This window comes from Pteropus alecto, unplaced genomic scaffold (genome assembly GCF_000325575.1).
Source record: "Pteropus alecto unplaced genomic scaffold, ASM32557v1 scaffold94, whole genome shotgun sequence".
Classification (NCBI taxonomy): Eukaryota; Metazoa; Chordata; class Mammalia; order Chiroptera; family Pteropodidae; genus Pteropus; species Pteropus alecto.
Genome location: NW_006437736.1, coordinates 7,358,917 through 7,379,611, shown reverse-complemented (window position 1 = coordinate 7,379,611; position 20,695 = coordinate 7,358,917). Strand labels below are relative to the sequence as shown.

Sequence of the window (20,695 nt, the reverse complement as noted above, 5' to 3'; positions counted from 1 at the left end):
ATATATTTTCAGCTAAGGTAAATCAGCTTAGTAAAAAAAAAAAAATCAGACCAGAGCAATAAAGGAAAAGCTACAGCGTTAGTGTCTACTGTTTTCTAAAGATCAGTGCCCTTTTAACTTACAGCTACTTTAGATGCAAGGCTGAGAAAGGGACACACAGAGAATAATTACTTTAAACAACGATGAGCCCAAACCCTCTCTACGTATCAAAGATTTTTATCTCCTTCCTCTTAATATGATTTTATGGCATAAATATACCTTGCCCACAGTCGCCAGCATCAAACCCACAGGACAAGACATTGCAGGCTTGGTCACAAAACTTATCAGCGAGCCAGGAGTTTGCACATCCTTGATTACAGTAAGAGACACTGTTTATTCCACCTCCAAACTGCCAGGGCTGTCCAAGTCCAATACTCCCGGTTCCCCCGCCACCTGCAACATAGCGACTCCCTCCGCTGTTACCTGTAGAGGGAGGAGGAGAACAGAATCTTACTGCACCTGTAATCTTGAAAAAAAAGGTAGTTCCTTATTTCTTAAAAGAGTGTTTTCAAGATTGATGCATGAGTTACAGTCAGAAAGGATTCACCTCATTCTTTAGTAAAATATTTCATGTAGCTTAAGAAAACAAACTGAAAAGAGGCATCACTTGACAGTGGGCTGAAGACTCACTATCTGGGCAACCTAGGAGTACAGACCTCATCATTGCTCAAGGGGACATGTGTAGGTGTGGATGGAGGAAGAGAGAAATAGGAAGAGACTGTTCCAAAGACCGTGACTGTCGGAACTGCCAAAAACACGTCCTAACATGGGTGCTAACCTCGTTATCAAACATGAATGTTCTGTTAAGGATTCAGTTCTCTGGACTGCACGGATCCACCTGACATGTCTGTGTTCTCTTGAAATACAGCCGCTTCTATTTCTCTAAAGTGTTATCTGCTAGAGTGACTAAAACAAAACTTGTTTCCTCCAATACAAAACAATTTTCCAAATCTGTTTCCTCATATGGAATATGGGAATGATAATGTCTCTGCATATATTCTCTCTTCCTTAGGTGACTAAGAAATTAAGGTAGATCATGGATAATGCTTCATAAATTTAAATGCTTTATAAACTGAAAGGTGACAAAAGTAAAAACTGTATTGTTATCAACAAGTCCAAATATAAGCATGTAAGAAAGGGAGAAGAGATGCTGAAGAGATAAGACATTTATTTTTTTTGCATCTCTTTAGTCACTCAAAAGTCATCAGCCATGAGCTCCTATAAGAACCAGTTAGAGTTGTTCTTGCTCTCGAGCTTACATTATAAAGAGTATTCCTGAGTTCCACATTTTCAATTAGAAAAGACATTCTCAAGTACAGGGCCAACATGGAAAAACGCCCTCAACAACGGATAATATGAATAAACTGGGTCACGTGGGACACAGGTCATTACCTCCAAAGAGTCCATAGGCTACTGACTAATACATAAAGAATGCTTAATTCACTGTACATGTTCAATAATAATTAGAAATGAAAAAAATTCCATGAACAGAAGCAAATTATATTTGAATACATCCTTACCGGAGCAATCACCACCATCCCAATCACAGGCTGAATTATTACAAGCCTTGTCACAATAGCCGTCTTTAATCCAGGAACCTGGGCAGCCTTCAGCACAATTTGGCACAGGCCATGTCAAATAAACCTATCATAAAACCAGACAGAACATAAAACAGTTTTTGGTTTCTTTTTACCCTCAAATTAGGATTCATTAAAATTAAAAAAAAAAAAAAGAGCCTCTAGAAAAGGTTAATATTTTCCAGGGGCTGACTGCATTCATGTGGCATATTTTGCTTTAAATTTGCCTGAACCAGTAGTCATTTTCTAAGTTCTGTTCTTTTGACAATTCTTACTGAGCACAGTTATTCTGTTCTACTACCCGAGAAAAGCAGGTAAGGACTCAACTCGTGAATTAGTTTCTCACAACATGGTCTTATATTTTGAAATAAAATGGCAACGTGTCAGACTTTAACATGAGTACAAATACATGCCAAAGCAGGTGTAAAGTATATCACACAAGTCACTGCTTTTCAGGAACAAGTGTCATTCACTGCTGAGTGTATTAACGTATAATCTGTCTCGAGACTGAGAAAAGCAGCAGATAAACATCTTTCTAATCATAAGGTTATGTGATAAACTAATCAGCTAAATAATCTGAGTTGTGAACTCATCTACTTTCAAAATGAGTGATATGGTACATGGTTACTTTTTAAGTTAAAATCATTAAAAAAAAAATGCTACCCTTTTAATATCTCCATGCCTGCTACACATTCCATCTGTTTGTAATCTCATCAACTCCTACTTATTCTTCTAAGTTCTTCATTTCAATCCAGGTGGGAATTTTTCCCTATTCCTGTCTGATTTCAACCTCTTATGCTCCCAACTCCTTAGCACCCAGGGTGTACCTGCCAGCATGAAATCACTGTACAGTCACTGATTTCGTTTGTCTCCCCTCTCAAGCCACAGCTCAACTTTGCAGCCCTACAATCTAACACAGGGGAAGCCACTGAGCAGGGGAACAAGACAATGACCACTCCGCAGTAGCATAAACAGCAACAGAGGAAGTGGCTTTGTGCATTTGGAACTTATGGTTGCAGAGTTCGATCGCTTACAAGCTTATGATGATTAAGTCTCCAGCTTATCAATGAATCCTCTGACAAAGTTATATAGGGATTCCTATTTTCCCCACTATGCAGACAGGAAACGCAGATGTCAGGTCATTGCCCAGAACTGTTTTAAACAGTTGGCTCTTGGGTCTGCACGCGTAACACTTCTCCATCCTGCCTCTCAAAGCCAGAGTGAGACCTACTGCCTTCAATGAAATTTCATCCATGTATTTAAGCAAAAACATGGGTTAATTTTCTCTCTTGGTTACTTTGCTGACAATGTAACCATAATTTTGTGTTTCATAGTGATTTTGCCTTTTCTGCTGTTGTAGAAAATTTAGAGGGTTAAGGAGACAGAGTGGGTTCTGGGTGCCTGAGAATGTAGGGAAGTGATAAACTACTAGGAAGTAGTTTTCTTTCTCTCAAATTGTTAACTCTCCTGAGCTTAGTGCTCAAAATGCTTATTTGATCAAATCTGAACATAGTAGTATATACACTGATTCCTAATGTTCCTGTTTATAACTTCTAAGTGACTTCCAAGCTAGACATCCCTTCCTCTTAGGTATTTACCTTCTGACCTTTGGAGTGACTGTAAAAATCATCTGGCCAGACATCCTTCCCAAACATGACATCGTCATTCAGGTAAATAAACTTCTGGGATAGCCCTTCAATGCGATGAATGTGACTTTCAATAGCTGGTGAACTAAAGGTAGGCAAGTGGCTCAAATTTCGAAAAACATCCTTTTAATGGAAAAAAAAAGAGAGAGAGAAAGAGGGTGGTGAGAGTTTGTTTCTTTTTTGTTTTAGGAAGGGAGAGAGGGAGAAAAGAAAGGAGGGAAGGAGGGAAGGAGGGAGGGAGGGAGGGAGGGAGAGAGGGAGGGAGGGTTGGCTGACTGGATAAAGGGAAGGTGGAAATGGAGGCGACAGGGTGAGGGAAATGAAATTAGAAAAAAGTAAAAGAACAGTAAAAGACAAAAGAAACTACAGCCTTGTGATATATGGAAAGTCACATACCTGGTGTGTCACTATTGTCACTCGAGGATTATCAAGGTTTAGCCAGGATGGAATCTGCCCGTTGGTGACGATGAAAATATTCCGAACCCAGGGCGCATGCCTCTCAATCGATCGCAGTGAGTATCTCAGTTCTTCATTATCTTCGAAACGGCTGGCAGAAACATCTTCATCCTGCTTAGACTGAGAAAAACATTTGGTACATGACAGTGTAAAAATACTCCAGGTCACACCTCCTCCTGCTGTCTCTACCCCTGCCCTGTTCTCAGGGTGCTCTGACAGACTTCTAAAGACCCAGTCTTACTTTTAAACATTATAAAAACTGCAAAAAATTCAGCACAGTTAAAACAACAACATCACAAATATACAGCATTTCTTTAACACACTTTTTAGAAAAGGTTCTTGCATCTGTTTTTAGATCATTTCAAGTAATATTAACCAATGGCAGTGACTGGAAAATTAGAAAAGTTTCAATCAACTCAAGTCTTCTTTCTTCTAATATAGTGATTTATACATTTTCAACAATCTAAACCCTTGATTCAGGTTTTAAAAGCATCTCTGCATCCCTTACCTGGCTGATGGCACTCAGATCCCATAATAAATACGCAGGACTTATGGTCAGTTCTTTTCCATCAATGGTCATGTTCTTCTTAGTCTGCTTATTCAGTTCTTGGAAATCTTTCGGGTTATTCAATTTCAGAAGTGCTACACTGGCCTCTGAGTACAACTGCAACTGTAAAATGATAAGAGGGTTGCCTGGAAAAACTGAGCCCTAAAGAAGAGACACCTTTAAATTCTCAGTTTGATCTTTAAACTTTAAATACATATTATACACAGTATACATCTAAATATGTTTAAATATTAAAAGTTTCACATATATATGAAACAGCAAGCCAATTATCACCAAAAAGAGAAAACCTAAACAGGCCAGACACTTTTCCCAAATAAATGGAACAGACCAGATATTAAAAACAAGAGAGAGTGGTAGGGGCTGTGGCAAATGGGACATCTCAGGCCCCACCTGAAAGCCACAGCCACTACTCAGTGCCACCCAGTGGATCTCCTGAGAGGCCAGAATCCCCGAGTCTTACATGAAATCCCCCAATTTTCAAAGTGGACTCAAATATTTTTAATTGTCATACATTTGAACAAGATACATCTGTTCCCCAGTTTGTGACCTTTGTTCTAGAATATTGCCAATCTGCTTACACTGGGGGAAAGCCCTGCAGTGTAACTTCACCGGAATTGGAATTGGTGGAGAGTAGGTCTGCTGGTGAGGGGTCCGAACGTGCCGCACACCTCGGAGGGTCTTTGGCAGGGCTGCCGGAAGTGCTTCCATAGGAAAAGCACCTTTGGGAGCAAAGCTTTTGTAGCAACTGTAAATCTAAGAGGAACCATTATGATGAGCATCAACACATTTTACAAGCAGCCTTCCCTACCTCTATGAGTCCAAACCACCCTTGATTTGTTTATGTTCTAACCTTGTATCATACAATTTCCTATGAAAAAGGCCTTTCAGAACTGAAAAAGGCAGGAGTGAATTGAAAACCACTAATCTAGGACAGCAAAATCCTTTTGTTGAATTGGCTCTTCTAACAGAGCCCAGGGCCTTCTTTCTCAATGTATAAAACAGAAGCAAACACAAATCATATGGGCTCATTCTGAGCTCTTGTATTTGCAACATGACTATACTTAGCTCATCTTTCAAAGGTTCCTGAGTTTAGGTAGGCCAAAAAACTAGAGGTTAGTTAGAATTTCTATCTTTCTCCCTTTTTATTACGTAGGCCACTAACTCTTACCACAAGTTGTGTGTGGGTGTGTGTGTGCACATGCTCGTGTGTGTGCTGTCTTCCTGACTGATTACGTTCTTTCACGTTGGCAGCGCCTGGCATATCCTAAGCACTGACTGAAGGTCAGCTCTCACTGTGGTCACCATCCTGCCTAGGTGTGGGGGGCGGACGGGAGGCAGACATGCAGGGCTAATATTCTTCTATCTGGGTGCCTACAGAGTCTCTCACTACCCACCCCCAGCCTCCTCTGCCCCTTCTCTGCCTCCCACAGTGGCTCCCACAGTAGCTGTAGGGATCCCTGGAGTGCTAAAAATCACTATCCTAGAATACAGCACTTATTAATCTAATTTAATTTAAAATTTATCAGGAAAATACCCTTATGCTTAATCTCTCCTTCCAAACTCCTTTTATTCTGGAAAACTATTTCAAAATTTCACAGACATTTTCCAAAGGTAACTATACAATGATTGGAAGAGAGATGAAAAGTAAATGGCATAAGGGAATATTTATATGTATGAAATGATTTTCTGCCACTGTTATCAACCAAGTTTTGAGTGGTGAAAAAGGTGGGGAGGAAGTATCCTGTGCTAGCCACTAGATGGCACCCCAATCCTGGAAACCTTACATTGCCGGAAGAGAGCCAGGAGGTGGTTAAGGAAAAGTGGTGGTAATAAGTGCCAAAGGCTGAGGTTCTTAGCTTGGCAACTGTGGGCAGCTGCGGGCAACTGCTTCCTCATATAGCTTCTTATTTGAAATTATAAATTTATCTAAATTCTTTAAATGATACATTTTTCAAAGAAAGAACTTCTCGACACCTACCCCCCGCAGACCCACAAGGGACATGTAGCATGACTGAGAAATAAAGCTTTGCTATTTTTAAGCCATTTACACTTCAGGATGTTTGTCACTGTAGCATTACCTGGAATAACATGATTGATAACACCCATATATGTTAGTATAAGGTAAGGGAAAAAACATGCCAGCTAATAAAACTGAAGAACAAATTAGTTCCTTCTAGCGATTCAACAACTCAAACCTACTAGTTCTTATTATGTCCTGGTAGGTTTCTAAAAGTTAAATCAGTTCCAGAGTTGCCTGTTTAATCTACTGAAGTGTTTTATTTTAGGAATAAAACCAAAAGAAAGGGTGCCATGCTTTAAAAGAGAACATGCATAAGATAGTTTTAGGGAAGTCACGAAAGAAAGGGCATTAATGCAATATTACTACAATTTGCTGTGATCTTGCACATACCCTGAACAGAGGTTTGAGGGGGCCAAGAGTCCAGACAGCACAATATGCTGTTCCCACCCTGCCCACATGGTCCTTCTTGCTGAAACAAATAACCTGGGTCAGCCGTCAAGGATCCCATGCAGCCCCTCTCTCTGAAAACTTCCCCTGTGTCTCTGATCCACAGACCTTTCCTATCTTCATGTAACAACTAAAAGTCTGTACCACTACATATCCAATCTTATACTATCTTGTTTCACTATGTGAATACTTAATATGAAAAAAAATACTGCTTCCAAGATTATAAATAGCTTGAGGACAAATCCATGTCCTCCACTTGTTTTGCACACCCACTCGGCAACCACTATCATTTAATTAAACCAAATGTGAGAATACACTTGAGAGCTCTGGGAAGACTTTCCGCCTGCTCTAACATATGTTAAAGAAGGGGGGCGGGGGCTAAAAAACAAACAAAAAAACCCCACCATGAATGAAAATGTCTAAAAACACAGAATGATTTAGCTTGAGCTGAAAATGAAGACTAATGGACAATCTAATTTCTCAAAAGGTGAATTCTGTGTCCATCTACAGATAAGTTAGTGGTAATTAATCAGATCATAAAAGGACTCACCTCAAGGTATCTCAAACTGAAGGTCTTTAATAGAAAAGACTGTTTGATTTATAAGACTGTAGTCCACAGAAAAGTTTTTATGAACTTAAATCTATTATCTTGCAAATGAAACAACTGTCAAGTTCCACCTTTCCTGGGGAGGGTTGGGGATGGGCTTGGAAATTCCGGTTTTGCTCTAAACAGAATAAAGGCGAAGTAAAGCTGTATGAACACATCCATGGTACCAAACCTGAAGCTGACCTCTGTGGATAATGACTGCGAAACGTTTCCCTTTACATTCCAAGACATTGTACGTGGCAGGTGTGTTTAGTCGCAGCCTTTCTTCTTGCTCATTCCTTCAACAAGCCTTTCTTGAGTGTCCTCCTAAGTGCAAGGCCCCAAAATAATCACTACGCAGTACCTCTCCTGAGACTCACAGCCCATTGAGGGGTCTATGGGACAGAACCGAGCTTTAGTGGCTAGGAGGTCACAGGTCTTGGCAAAGGCCTCCTGGGGGAGCCTGGGAGAGCAAAATGGTTCAACCATTCATGTCCTGAAGTCCACTGCCTAACGGCTCTTTTCCTCGCACATGCCACAAAGCACCTCTAACGTAACACACTCCAAACTGAGCTCTGAGTTTCCTTCTCCAAAGAGCTTGCTTCTCCCAGTGAGGCTCTTGAGTTTGGTTAATGCCGTCACTTCTATCTTCTCTAGAAATATCCACTTCCCCTTTCATTTTTCCTTCCCTCTCCCCCAATAGTTAAATGAGTCACTGGGTCATGTTGAGAGTTTCTCTCAGATGTTTTTGGAACCATTTTTATCACTGGCACCACAGACAAGGCACTTGCTGAACCCGAATGTTTTGCTGGGCTATGGCAGCAGTGGCTGAACTGGTTTTCCTACCTCCAGCCTCATCCTGTCTAATCTGGTTACCTGCTACACCTTCCCCTACTATGTTCCTTAGAAAGGGGTCTTCCTCCTCCTAAAGATGCTCCCTGCCTCCAGGCTCTTTACCTGGAGATCTTTCTCCGTCTGGCCTCAAGCTACCTTCCCAATCTCAGCACCTGCAAAATCCTTTTCTGGGCTCTGGCCTCCAGGAACAGTCATCCTGGTTCTCTGCAAATATCATTAACTTATAAGCCTCTGGTCCTTTGCTCAGACTGTGTCCTCTTCTTAGAATGGTCTTTCCTACTCCCTTCTCTACTGAGAATGGCTGCTCTGTTCAGAGCCTATCTAAAATGCTTCCTATTCTGCAAAGGCTGCCTTCCTTGCCTCCAGTACACTTACAGCCAAGGTGTATTTGCAGCATGCTGCATGAACACTTATTTGGAATTAATCACGCCCAAAAATTATTTAAGTGCATTTATTCACTTTTATCCTCAGCATACTCCCTGGAACACAGCAGGCATTTAATAAATGCCACTAAATGGATTGGGAACCCAATGATAGAAAACTTCATTCTCGGGGTCCTCATAATAAAACCAGGAAGTAGAACCTAAGTAGGTCACTTGAAGAATTGGACTCGAATGCTGACATAGTCTTTCTATTCTTCCTCTTTCTCATTTTCTCCCTAGCCTCCAAAAAGTCCTAATCCCTTAAGTTGATCACAGGTATTGACATCATGAAAATGACCAGACATGAATGTTATGGATAATTAGCTTGAACCTGTGAAGAGGTGCTGGCCTCCACAAAGACAAGTCTGGGAATCCCAATTAGTCTCCAACTGGGTGAATGAACGGTGGGTGAAAGTGTGTATGTATCAACATGCATAGAACCTGCTGGTACTCCTTGTCCAACTTGGGTTACCAACCCGCCCTACCTCTACCTGCACACACCACCCCACACCACCCCAAAATAGTTCACTGACAGGTTGACCACTACTTGTCCTTTGACAGCACACCACCATCCACTAGCAGATGCACTGGTGAGGCAGCAGGCAAAGAGACGTGGGCTAGTCAAAGGTGAGTGGAGAACAGAGAAGTGTCATGAACCTCCTCCCTTTAAAAATGTAATATAGTTGAAATTACATGAATAGAATCAAGAATGTCATTCTTTCTGCATAAGGAATTTGAGCTGACAGTAAAAAGTACAGATATACATGAGTCTTTAAATCTAGAACTAATAGCTAAGAAGCCAAGGAGCCAAATAAACCTTGGCTGAAATCAGATATTTGGAACATTCGATAATGAATGAAACCTTCATTCATTAATAGCTAGTTGAGCCATTAACATATTTAGGATTTATACTTATTAACACTCTTCACTCTTGGCCAGTCATGCCACTTGTTAAAAGTTGACTTTGGAGGCTGCCATGTGACATGCCTTTTCCTTAACATCTATCGTTTTCAGAGCCATTTGCCTGGTTAGCGTAGGGCGCAGTTTTATCTGCCCAAATCGGGATGAAAAATAACTCAGGGGAAGGAGGAATATAATGTCTATTTAAAAAAAATAACTGCAGATTAAGAAATAATTCAGTCCTATTCTAGCTGGGTACTATGATATTCCATATTTCCAGGTACCATAAAGGAAGTTGTGGAGGAAAATATGAAAAAAAGAAAAAAAAACATAAAAAAACATGGTGAAGGCAGGAAATAAACAAGAACTGCCTAATCACAGCTCTCCCCCACCACTATCTCCATCTCCATCCTTCCACCTGCAGATTACTCAATGACATCAACAGGGGCAGGAAGTAAGAATCAGTCAAGCTAAATATAGCAGCAGAATTCAAAGAACATTTCTTTGTAAAATCAAGAAAATGAGAGCCTAACAAATCTCTGAACCAAGAACTTTATGTCTTCCCTTTTAAGAGAAAAGACAGCCACATTTTACAATCTGGAATGTTTCTGACAGACAGCAGGCATCCTGACATAGGGTCAAAAAGGAAGTACACCCACGTGGACTGCACCCTGAATCAATCAAGCAAGTGGCTCTGAAAGCAAAAGATGTTATGGAAAAGGCATGTCACACAGCAGCCTCCAAAGTCAACCCTAACAAATGGCATGACTGGCCAAGCGTGAAGAGTTAATAAGTATAAATCCTAAATACGATAATGGCTCGACTAGCTATTAATGAATGAAGATTTCACATTACCAAATGTTCCAAACATCTGAAGCATAGTCCCTTTGGGTGAAAGCTCTCGATAGACACACAGGTTGGAATCCTACTGCGTGTACGGTTTCCCCCATCTCCACCTTCCAGACTTCCGCTTCCATCAGGGCTTTTGTCTTTTTTGTCCACTGCTATATTCGCAGCAGATATAACAGCACCTGACACAGAGCAGAAGCTCACTTGTTGAACAAATGATCTGCTTCTATTTGGGAAATCAACAAAGCAAATGAGACTCTTAGAATTTTCCCCAAATTAATAGTAAGGAACGAGGATTTTCTAAGAATAAAGTGCCTTCTTCACGACAACATATTGTGGCAGAATAGAGACGCTTTTTGCTTACGATTGTCAGCTACACTATGAACGAAATGGACCACAGGAGAAGAGTCATGAATTAAACGAGATGCGCCATACTGGTGGCTCTATATTCTGTGTTCTTACCAGTTTTACTTTAGAAGAAAGATTTTCTGGCAATTTGGTTTTTAGTTGATTTGTTTCCTTGAATGTTGGTGGAAACCCACTCAAGAAAGCCAAATCTTGCATTAGCACTAGCCCAGGGACTTCTTTATCTGTTGTCTAAAATGAGAGGAGAAAAACACAACTCACTTTCCACATCATAAGGCTGGTGAAAACTTACAGCTGAGAAAACTAGTAAAGATCTATTGTATCATATAAGCTTCAGAATAGAATGTTAAGATTACTTAAATCAATATTCATTAATACTAGAAAGCTAGCCTTAGAGAAAAAGTAAACACTAAAAAGCCTCTTGAAGTAAAACAGCTTTATTACTCTTACTTTTATTCTAGTCCACTCCAAAAATACACTTAATTTAAAATAACATACCAAATAGCCCCTCCAAATGGTCTGTTTGCTGTTTCCTTTAAACACTGCACCATGGGCATCTTCAACTACAATAAAAAATAGAATAAACAAGCATATTTTTAATAAATACTTAACTATGATGTCTGGCAGATCACTATACAAAGCATTTTGAGAATTGTTAAAATAGTATAACGAATGGTCTCAAAAAAAAAAAAAAAGGGCCAATATAAAACAATGTAAAATCAATGTTAAATTTTGCAATACCAAGGAGATTCACGTAGGCAGCAGAGATGAGGAAATGATAAATTGACAGAAATCACAGATGTAGGAGCTAACAGAAAGGGGCTCTTAAAAGCCAGGCCAGTGGCTTTTAGATTAACAGCAGGGAGCCACTGTAGATCCTAGGGTTCTTTATGAGTCACAATGAATTCAGGTAATGCTGGATAGCGCTGATTAAGTTGGGGGATGAGGAGTGATGACACAGACCAACTGGGAGCGACTTCTAAAGAGATGGGGACAAATTGGATCAGCAAACTTGCTGCGGACATTTGGGGATCATGGGAAAGAGAAGGGAGGTTCAGAGGGCTGTAATTCTGATCTTCAAAATGGGCATGGAAAGCAGCTTCTGCAAATTACAGCCTGGCAAGATGGATATCAGTCCTGGGTAAGAGTCTCAAATGTACCATAAAAATATAGTTGGTGAGCACTGGAGAAAAGAATGCCTTCATAATACACTGTTTATCTTTAAAGGAAGCACTGAATTCTAAGGGTGTGAGTTCATTATGAATAAATTTATCAGGTACATTCCTATCTCTGTCTCTATCTGCCTCTCTCTCCCCACAATATGGTGGGTTCTACAATGATAGGTTGGAGAATTCTAATAGATGCACTATATGTATTTGTACTATATACTATAATCTCAGCAAGGTAGCTAATAACATCTCACGTCACCTTTATGGACATAATGGAGATATACAGGCTAGATCTCACGTTTGGTGGGTTATAACCAATTCTAACCGAAGAGTGTGAAATTATAAAGCCAGAATCAACCTAGAGAAAGGTTTTAAAGGTCTGCCATAGGTTCTATCTTGTTCAACAAACCATCGAGATATTGGAAGATACAGAAGGCATACTTGTGAAATGCGTGGGTTTACATGAAGCTGACAGAGAAGCTACTATCCTGGGCAACAGACTAAGGGTTCTCCAAAGTTTTTACTATTTAGAGCAATAGTCAAATCTAACAAAATAAAATCTTCTACAAACTAAGGTTAAGATCTTTAACTTGGCACAAAATACCAATCACATAAGCATAATTAAAAGAGGTATGTGAACATTAGCACGTATAAGTTTTTTTTAAAAGACTTAAGAGTTTTAGTCAACACTGAGTTCGGCATGATGAGCCAATGTGCTGTGGCCATACCGATCACTGTTTTGTGCTTTTAAACAGCAGCAGAGTACTCAGAACAAGAAAGGTGATCCTCCTCGACACTGACATGTCAGGAAACCCTGTTGGGTTGACCTCCGGAATGTCCAGAATCCAACCACTTCTCGCCCCCACTCTGATCCAAGCCGCCTTCCCTCTTGCCCGAATTATTACACCTTTTGCCCCTCCTCAGTCTATTCCCACCACACAGCCAGAATGATCCTTTTGGAACAAAAGTCAAATCACATTACCACCCTACTCAAAATCCTCCAACGATTCCTTATCACACTCCAAGTTAAAGCCAAAAGTCCTTGTCATGGCCACCAGGGTCTACATCATTTGGTCCCGTTACTTCTCCAGGCTCATCTCTTATCTCCTCTCTCGTTCCTTCTCTTCCAGCCACACAGGCCTCCCTGCTCTTCTTCAAACATGGCAGACACACTCCTGCCTCCAAACCTCTGCACCGGCTCTTCCACTATGTGATTCACTCCTTCCCCGTATATCCATGTTGCTGGCTCTCTCGCCTTCTTCAAGTTTTTGCTCAAAAATCACCTTCTCAGTGAGCCTACACCTATCATCCAATTTCCCCTGCCCAATTTTTCTCTATAGCATTTATCTTCTACAAACTGTATGATTTACTTGTATATTTATTGTCTGTCTCCTTCTGCCAAGATATAAACTCAATGAGGGCAGAGATTTTTTTTTTCCATCTTCAGCACTGAGAACAGTACCTGGCACCTAGTATATACTTTAAATACTTGCTGAATGAATAGTCAATTTGCAGACTGAACCACACTGAAATAGAATGATCAATTCCAGCTGACACACTTTAAAAATAATGGAAACTAAAGTTCCTTTTGAAAAGTGCAAACTAGGATGCAGGCAGACAAACTCCTAGGACACAGCTAAAAGAACAGGAATGAAAAGAAATCTCATGTGGAAAAGGGATTACATTAGTTCTGTAGGATCCCAAGGGGTACAGATTTAACCAATGTGAGAAAGCTGTAAGGAAACATTTTGAAATTGTAAAGGTCGATGCAGTCCAGAGGTAAAATGAATTGTCATGGGAGGAAATTCATTTCCTGTACATCAAAAGGGATAAGCCTGACTGGAAAACCTGCTTTGCTGAGGAGACCCAGGTCAGGGCCACAGGGCTGGCTTGTGTGACTGTTGAAGTACTGTCCAATCGGTGGAGTCTAAGGTAAGTGTAGTGGTAGTCTAATCAGAAGAGGGGCAGAAGGAAAAAAAAAGTCAACAGATCTTGATGATGAACTAGAGAGAGGTTAAATGAGATAAATGAAACATCAGGTATGGCTACAAATTTTTAATCTAAATCAAGGGTTGGCAGTCCATGGCCAAATTCTAGCCGCTGCCTGTTTCTGTATGATCCCAGGCTAAAAAAAGTTTTTACATTTTAAAAAGGTTAAATGTTAAATTCTTTTATAAAAACCTACATAATACCTGCCATTTTACCTCTTGGCCACAAAACCTAAAGTATTTACTATCTGGTCCTTTAAGAAAGGCGTTGGCAATTCCTGATCTAGATAACTGAAGATAAGAAAGAGTGAGTCTGTGGCCCACTAGAAATATAAGCTCCATGAAGGCAGGAGTGTGTTTTTTTTATTGTTGTTCTCTGCTGTTTCTCTGTTACCTAGAACAACAATCAACTCAGAGCATGGCTCAATAATTTTCACTATATGAATGAATACGATAAGTAGAACTGTCAAATGGAAACCCAAGAGGGAATTCAAAAACAATGTTTAGAATACTATAGTTTGATAGATTTTACTTATATTAAAATTTACAATCTATTACATCTTTGCTATGTTATAAAATCAGTAGAGGAATACTCAAGATCCCCTCCATAGTCGTTACAACTAAGTTATAATTATTAACATGTCACTTTTTTGAAATGTACCTTAATTTAAGGAAACCTTAATTTAACAAATAAAGCTAAATTTAGCCAAACAATATATCAGATAACTTGTTATAACTTGTCGAAGATTATCCCTTTACTTCTCCTATATATTTAAAGTATAACTTAAATAGAAAAACATAAGTTATTTATACTAAATAGTCCAGGACAGATCTATAGTGTGAAGGGGGTGATATCTATACTTGGAAAGGTTACGATTTACTTTCAAATTACAAATAATTTGTTAAGAACCAAGAAGTGAGTACTATGGTAGATACTGCTCAGGATACAAACTCTTGAGGGCTGAAGCTTCTGCTCAATAAAGAAATTAGATGAGAACCCTATAGACTGCTTGTGCAATCAAAAACTAAGTTGTGAATTAAGTCGCAAGTACTATAAGAATTTGGAAAAGTAAAAATACAATAATTGTGAATGTACTAGTCCAGGATCTTCATGCAGGAGACAGAATTTGAGATGGGTCGGGAAAGAACAGGAGATGAGCTAGGAGAGAAAGAGGAAAAGGAGAGGCAGCAGCGTACATGTGTGAAAACACTGACATCTCTGAGGGAATGCCAGGAGGGCAAGGATGTGAGGATCAATGGGCAAAATCAAAGCAATTAGAGCGGAATCCTAAACACCAGGAAAAGGAGTTTGTATCTGTGAACTGATAAAACAGGGTTTTCCAATTTTTACAGTAATGTGCTGGACAGATTGGAGAAGAACTTTACAGAGCAGCTAGGTGTCTGTGACTGGAGTCTATTGAAGGAATTGTCTAGTGTAAAAAGAAATGAGGTGAGTAGGGTAAGACTCTATGAATCATCCAAAAAAAAAAAAAAAAAAGCAAGTAATAGGATGAGGTTAATTATTAGTTGTTGGAGGTAAAAAGAAAAAAAGAGTCAAACATTTAAGCAGAAGGTACCACATTACAAATGTTAAAACACACAGAGCCTCCAAGTAGAGAGGTTTGGTGCAGAGAAACGATGAGAGACCAGAGGCTAAGGAGGTACAGGCATGGGGCTCGCGGCTCAGGGGCCAAGTCGGAGGAGGGGATCTCTCAGGATGAGGGTGCGGTTTTATGGAAGGAATTACAATTTTAATTCTATTATTTGGCTAAATCAACTGTATAACCAGATGTTTCAATGTTTCAGGTATGTTCTGTCCAAACTGCAGAAAATAACACTGGTGAGGAGTTACATGGTTTAAAAAAAAAATTTTTTTAAAACCTTCCAGAACAAATAAGAGCAAGACAGCAAGGTATATGTGGGAGTACCAGGTTTAAGGCCCTGACTCAAGCACGGAAAGCATGTGTATTACACATGTACCTCTGAGGTTAGGGCTGAGATACAATGTCAGCTCCTTTGCTTCTCTTTTTATTTCTTTGAAACTGAATTTCTTTAAAATTGAATCGTTTCTGCTCCATTCATAATTTTGTTACTCAAACATCCAATGATAACATGATTTTCAAATACCCCACAAGAAGATCTTACCATTCTTGGTACTGTCGAAAACAACTACTGAAACATTAGTAGAAGGGTTTTTTGGTTTTGCAACATTGAATATGTCGCTAGCAGAATGAAAAGAAGGATAAAGAGATGGCAGGTCCTTCAGTGTGATGTTGGTCGGCAGGGCTGGGTCCAGGACAAGCATTGGCACCTTAATGCAGTGTGTCAGCAAACATTCCAACTGCTTCTCACTGGAAAGAAACACCAATACGCTCACAACTGCATTCTTGAAAAGTTAATCAACACTAAGAAGCTTGTTGGTACTACTAAATTTTCCAGATGTTTTCTACATCCTATAAAAAATCATGATATTTTAATAAACAAAAAATTTTATCTCAAGAATATAAAAATTTAGTAAGTTAGCAAGTATGATATGTAAAATTATTAAACAAGTACAAATTTAAAGAGCTTCCAAATTTCTATTAACAAGATTGCCTCCAAAATTTACTAACTCAAAGTTGCACCAAAAAGTAAATAAGCATTTCATTACTATCATTTTAAAGGTTAATCATAACTCCAGTGAAGCCCATTAGGCTGATCAGGAAGTAGATAAATTCTGGTTGACAGAGGTTCATCATACCAGATACAATTTACCAATTCTAATTAGAATGCAATTTAATACATTGGATATGACATCGCACTGATGCAAACAAAAGCAAATGTGACAAGATCCTAAGATGATTTTCTATGAAGTATTTCGATCTACACATAATACCTAGAATAAAAATATTATCTAAGTAAATGAATGGGCAAAGAACATGGCTAGAGAATTCACAAAGTGGGAGCTATGACAGGCTGAACAATATATAAAATGGACCGACCTCATTAATAATCAAATAACTGCAAAAGAAAACAATGAGGGGTCACCTTTTGTTAACTAAATTAACACCGTCAATAAATGATGAATCAATGTTAGTGCAAGTACAGTAAACATATTCTCAAAAACTGCTGGTGTCACTCTTAATGGGTGTTTGCCATTTCCTCTTGGGAAAAGCAATTGGGTAATACATACATATAGTATAAAAACATACAAATGCTTCTTCCTCAGTAGTTTACTTCCATGAATCTAGTCCAAGTAGGAGAAGAGAAACAAACAGGAAAAACAAACAAACCCATACAAAGAAAATGTCACAGATCCAAATAAAATACGACAAAGTATTGACAATAATGAAAATACAAGAAGTGCCCAACATTTAGTAAATTATAGTACAGCTACTTTGTGGACTATTATACTACTATTAAAATTGAAAAGTGAGAAGCATAAAGATAATTTATCAACCAAGAAATGTGTATGTTGATATAAAATTTTAAAAACAGAATAGGATACAAAATTGCACATGGATTATAACTATAAAAACATGCATGAAAAAGGAATAATAAAATGATCATAGTTGTTGAATGAGGACCATAATTCTGTTTGTTCTTTTCACTTTCCTCTCAACCCTTCTGTAACGTTGCACCATTACTTTAATCAATTTAAAAGCCATTTAAAAGTAACAAAATTAATGGTAGTATATGTCAATAATCACACATAATTAACATAAAGAGATGATTCAAAAGGTACTTCTGAATCTCTAAATTCCTCAGGATCGTTTCTATGAGGAACTCTTCTAATTTAAGTCTAATGGTTAGGTAGAGAAAGTAGTAGTTAAGAGACTTCCACTTCTCAGTGAAACGGTCTTGTTTTAAGAACCTATCAGAGTCAGGAATGATTCGAATCAAGATAGGTATATCTGATTCTTGCCATCGGGCTAAATTCCCAATCCAAGTCTTCAAATATATGACATACAACTTTGACAGCTTTTAAATATAAGAAAATACATATTGAACACATAATTAAATAATGGATATAAATTCTATAAATAAAAACACTGGGTGTAAGTTAAGAGTTTAAATGAACCAAGAGAACAGTGCACTAAGGCAGATTAATAGGAATGATAGAGGAAAAAAAACCTTTCTAACGCTTCCAAGAAATGATAAAGCTTTGGTTAGCTACAACCCAAACCACCAGAGTTCTCAATCAATTATGCCTTTGGCACTGCAAAATTTCCCATCTAATGGATGCACTTAATTTGGGGGTCAAAAACTAGCCAAAGAGGAATTGAACAGGAGAAACAGAGTAAATACAAAATACTGTGTTTCCAATGAAAACAAGTGAGAACCCAGAAGTTTCGCTTCGATCCTTCAATTTTTATTCCTGAGAGGAAAATTAAACTTCTTACCTCTTCTTAGTTGGTTCTGTTGTGTTCTTCCCAAGGATTTCTCTAATAAAAGCAAATATATTTCGTTACATATGCATGAACTAGTGCTGGCCCTAAACATGAATAAGAGATGACTTACGACACTGATTTTCTTGGTTACTCCACTGGAACTAACTAGTCGGTTAGGAAGTAGTACAATGCTTATAACGCTTAATGGGCATAATAAATTATATGTTTCAATGAAATGTGATCAACAAATATTATCATGCACCTCCCATAGTAACCAAGTCAGTTTACTTAAAATATAAGCTTTTATGTTTTACTAGGGAAACGTGGTACCGGGCTGTCAAGGTCGTTTTCACAAAGGGAAGGTCTTATATTCTCTAACATGGAAGGAAACCATTTGTTGCAGAATAACATGGCCAACAACCCACGGCTGGGGGGCAAACATAACAGTCACAAAGAAGTGAGCGGGGAAATTCTCTGCAAATACTCCCAAGGATTCGGAGGGGAAGTTTACACAGCCAGGACCCTAGCTCTGAAGGCTCACCAGAAGCCCATTGTACTTTTCTCAGATAAAGTAAATAAAATGATCGAAATTCCACATTAAGAAAAAAATTTACTGAAGTTTCTAGTTCCACAGTGTACTATTTGATATTAAAAGGGTTTAGTAAAGGGAATATACTTTTTACTGCCTTTATCAAATGGAAAAAATAATTTCAGTCTGTCAGCCTGTTTTATTTTTCAAGAGAATAAGCCATCTTACTATACAGCTATTTTGCATAATGAAACCTTACTTCTAGAAGCTATCACATGTGGGACTCAGACTGAGCTGGAAGCCTAGAGCTCCTTGGGAGGCTCCTCCACCTTTAGGCCCCTCAAGACCAAGGAAGGCATCACTGGAGTGCCACGGTCTAAAATGGCCACCTACCAAAGTGAGGCCAGGATCTTGCCAAAGTGGCCGAGTCCTCTTTCGGTACCCAGAAACAAGGGTCAGACGCATGGCTGCCAAGATCTTGTAATGGCATGAGTTTGAGGTGCAGATTTTTGTTTGGATAGCATTGTGAATGTCACCTTATCCTTCTGAACTGTACTGTAGAGCTTTTTGTGTTCTGCTTTTTAAAGTATCAGTTTTACCTCATTGCTTTCTGCTCCTCTTCCATCTGTTCTCTGACTTGCTGTAGTTCCTTCAGTAGTTCAAGATCTGTGCCATTCACCCAGGTGTAAACCACGTCAATCGGCATGGGAAGACAGAGCCTAGGGTAAAGCAAGTCCTCTAGCTCAGACGCATTTTTCCAATATATTTGGGAATAAGCGTAAAACACGGTTTAAACTTAGAGGTTATGCAAAAAAACAGTGAAAAGGTAATCCCACCACATTTAAGACCGTGGAGATCTTAGAAGCTCACTTTAAACTGATAAGTTCTCAGCTTTGTAAAAATGAGGCTGGGCTACAAATGCAGCCAAACATGGAAAAAAATATTGGAAGCTCAAACAAAATTATTTTTAAAAAGTTAGCAAGCAGTCCACAACAAAGATCTAGCCCTATTTAATGTGGCGGCCTTCCCGTTCTCTGCTGTCCCCAAGTCCGACCCCTCCTGATCCTCCTGGTCCTGCTCTTTTTTTTCATAGCGCTTATCACCTGACACATTCAATAATTAACTTGTTATGTACTGGTAATTATGTGTTCCTCCCCTAGAATGTAAGCTCTAAGAAGACAGAAAACTTCCGTTTGTTCCCTGAAGCACCCAATAAATTAGAAGAGTGCCTGGCACATGGGAGCTCTGTATTTGCTGAGTGAGTCAGTGGTTTCTATGACACATTAGCACAGAACTTCCCGAGCCTGCTTGATTTTTCCCTTGCTATCCTTAAAATAAGGGGTCAAGCAGGCTTTTAATTAAGTATCCTGTCTGAGCCTAATCTTAGTGTTTTTTTTCAGGTTTTACCGCTTTCATCGACTTACCAAAATCCCACCCACCTTTCAGGGCTCCGTACCCATCCATGACACAGGAGCTCACAGTGACACAGAACACATACACACTGTGCATGGTTCTGTTTGAAGTTGGGTCTATTCCTAGAAATGGTACAGTTTTTTGTTTGTGTTTTTTTCTTTAGGCCAAGGACCGAAGCTTTCCCTCCTTTGGTCTTCCTCACGGGCCAGGCACAGGGCAGTAGGAAGGGCTTCAAAGTGTAACCAAAAGATCACATCTTTGCTTTTGGCTGCAGTCATCTCACTCAGTGCAGGGTTAATTATCACATGGGAAAATAAATGTGGTTTGGTGAATAAATCTTTCCGATTATGGAAGGAAAATTATAAATAGTAGAAGTGACAACCACTTCTAGCTTAAGAGAAGCAGGTGAGATGTGGGAGAAGAGTTTACTCATTCACTAAATAAGTATTTTATGGGCACTCTGTGTGAGGCAGTGTTCTAGACGCGGGGACTCAG

General features: G+C 39.2%; 1 protein-coding gene across 2 annotated transcripts in view; it reads right to left on the bottom strand.

The window, feature by feature from the left end:
* GNPTAB (N-acetylglucosamine-1-phosphate transferase subunits alpha and beta) overlaps positions 1–20,695 on the bottom strand; it is a 58,932-nt gene that overhangs the window by 17,111 nt on the left and 21,126 nt on the right. For both annotated transcript variants that reach the window (XM_006914548.2, XM_025048722.1), the window contains exons 3-12: positions 19,387–19,506; positions 18,271–18,312; positions 16,034–16,239; positions 11,230–11,294; positions 10,828–10,962; positions 4,227–4,388; positions 3,659–3,838; positions 3,215–3,385; positions 1,560–1,683; positions 259–462 (exon numbers count right to left, since the gene is read on the bottom strand). In XM_006914548.2, coding sequence (XP_006914610.1) covers positions 259–462; positions 1,560–1,683; positions 3,215–3,385; positions 3,659–3,838; positions 4,227–4,388; positions 10,828–10,962; positions 11,230–11,294; positions 16,034–16,239; positions 18,271–18,312; positions 19,387–19,506 — 1,409 coding nt within the window. The remainder of the gene's footprint in view (positions 1–258; positions 463–1,559; positions 1,684–3,214; positions 3,386–3,658; positions 3,839–4,226; positions 4,389–10,827; positions 10,963–11,229; positions 11,295–16,033; positions 16,240–18,270; positions 18,313–19,386; positions 19,507–20,695) is intronic.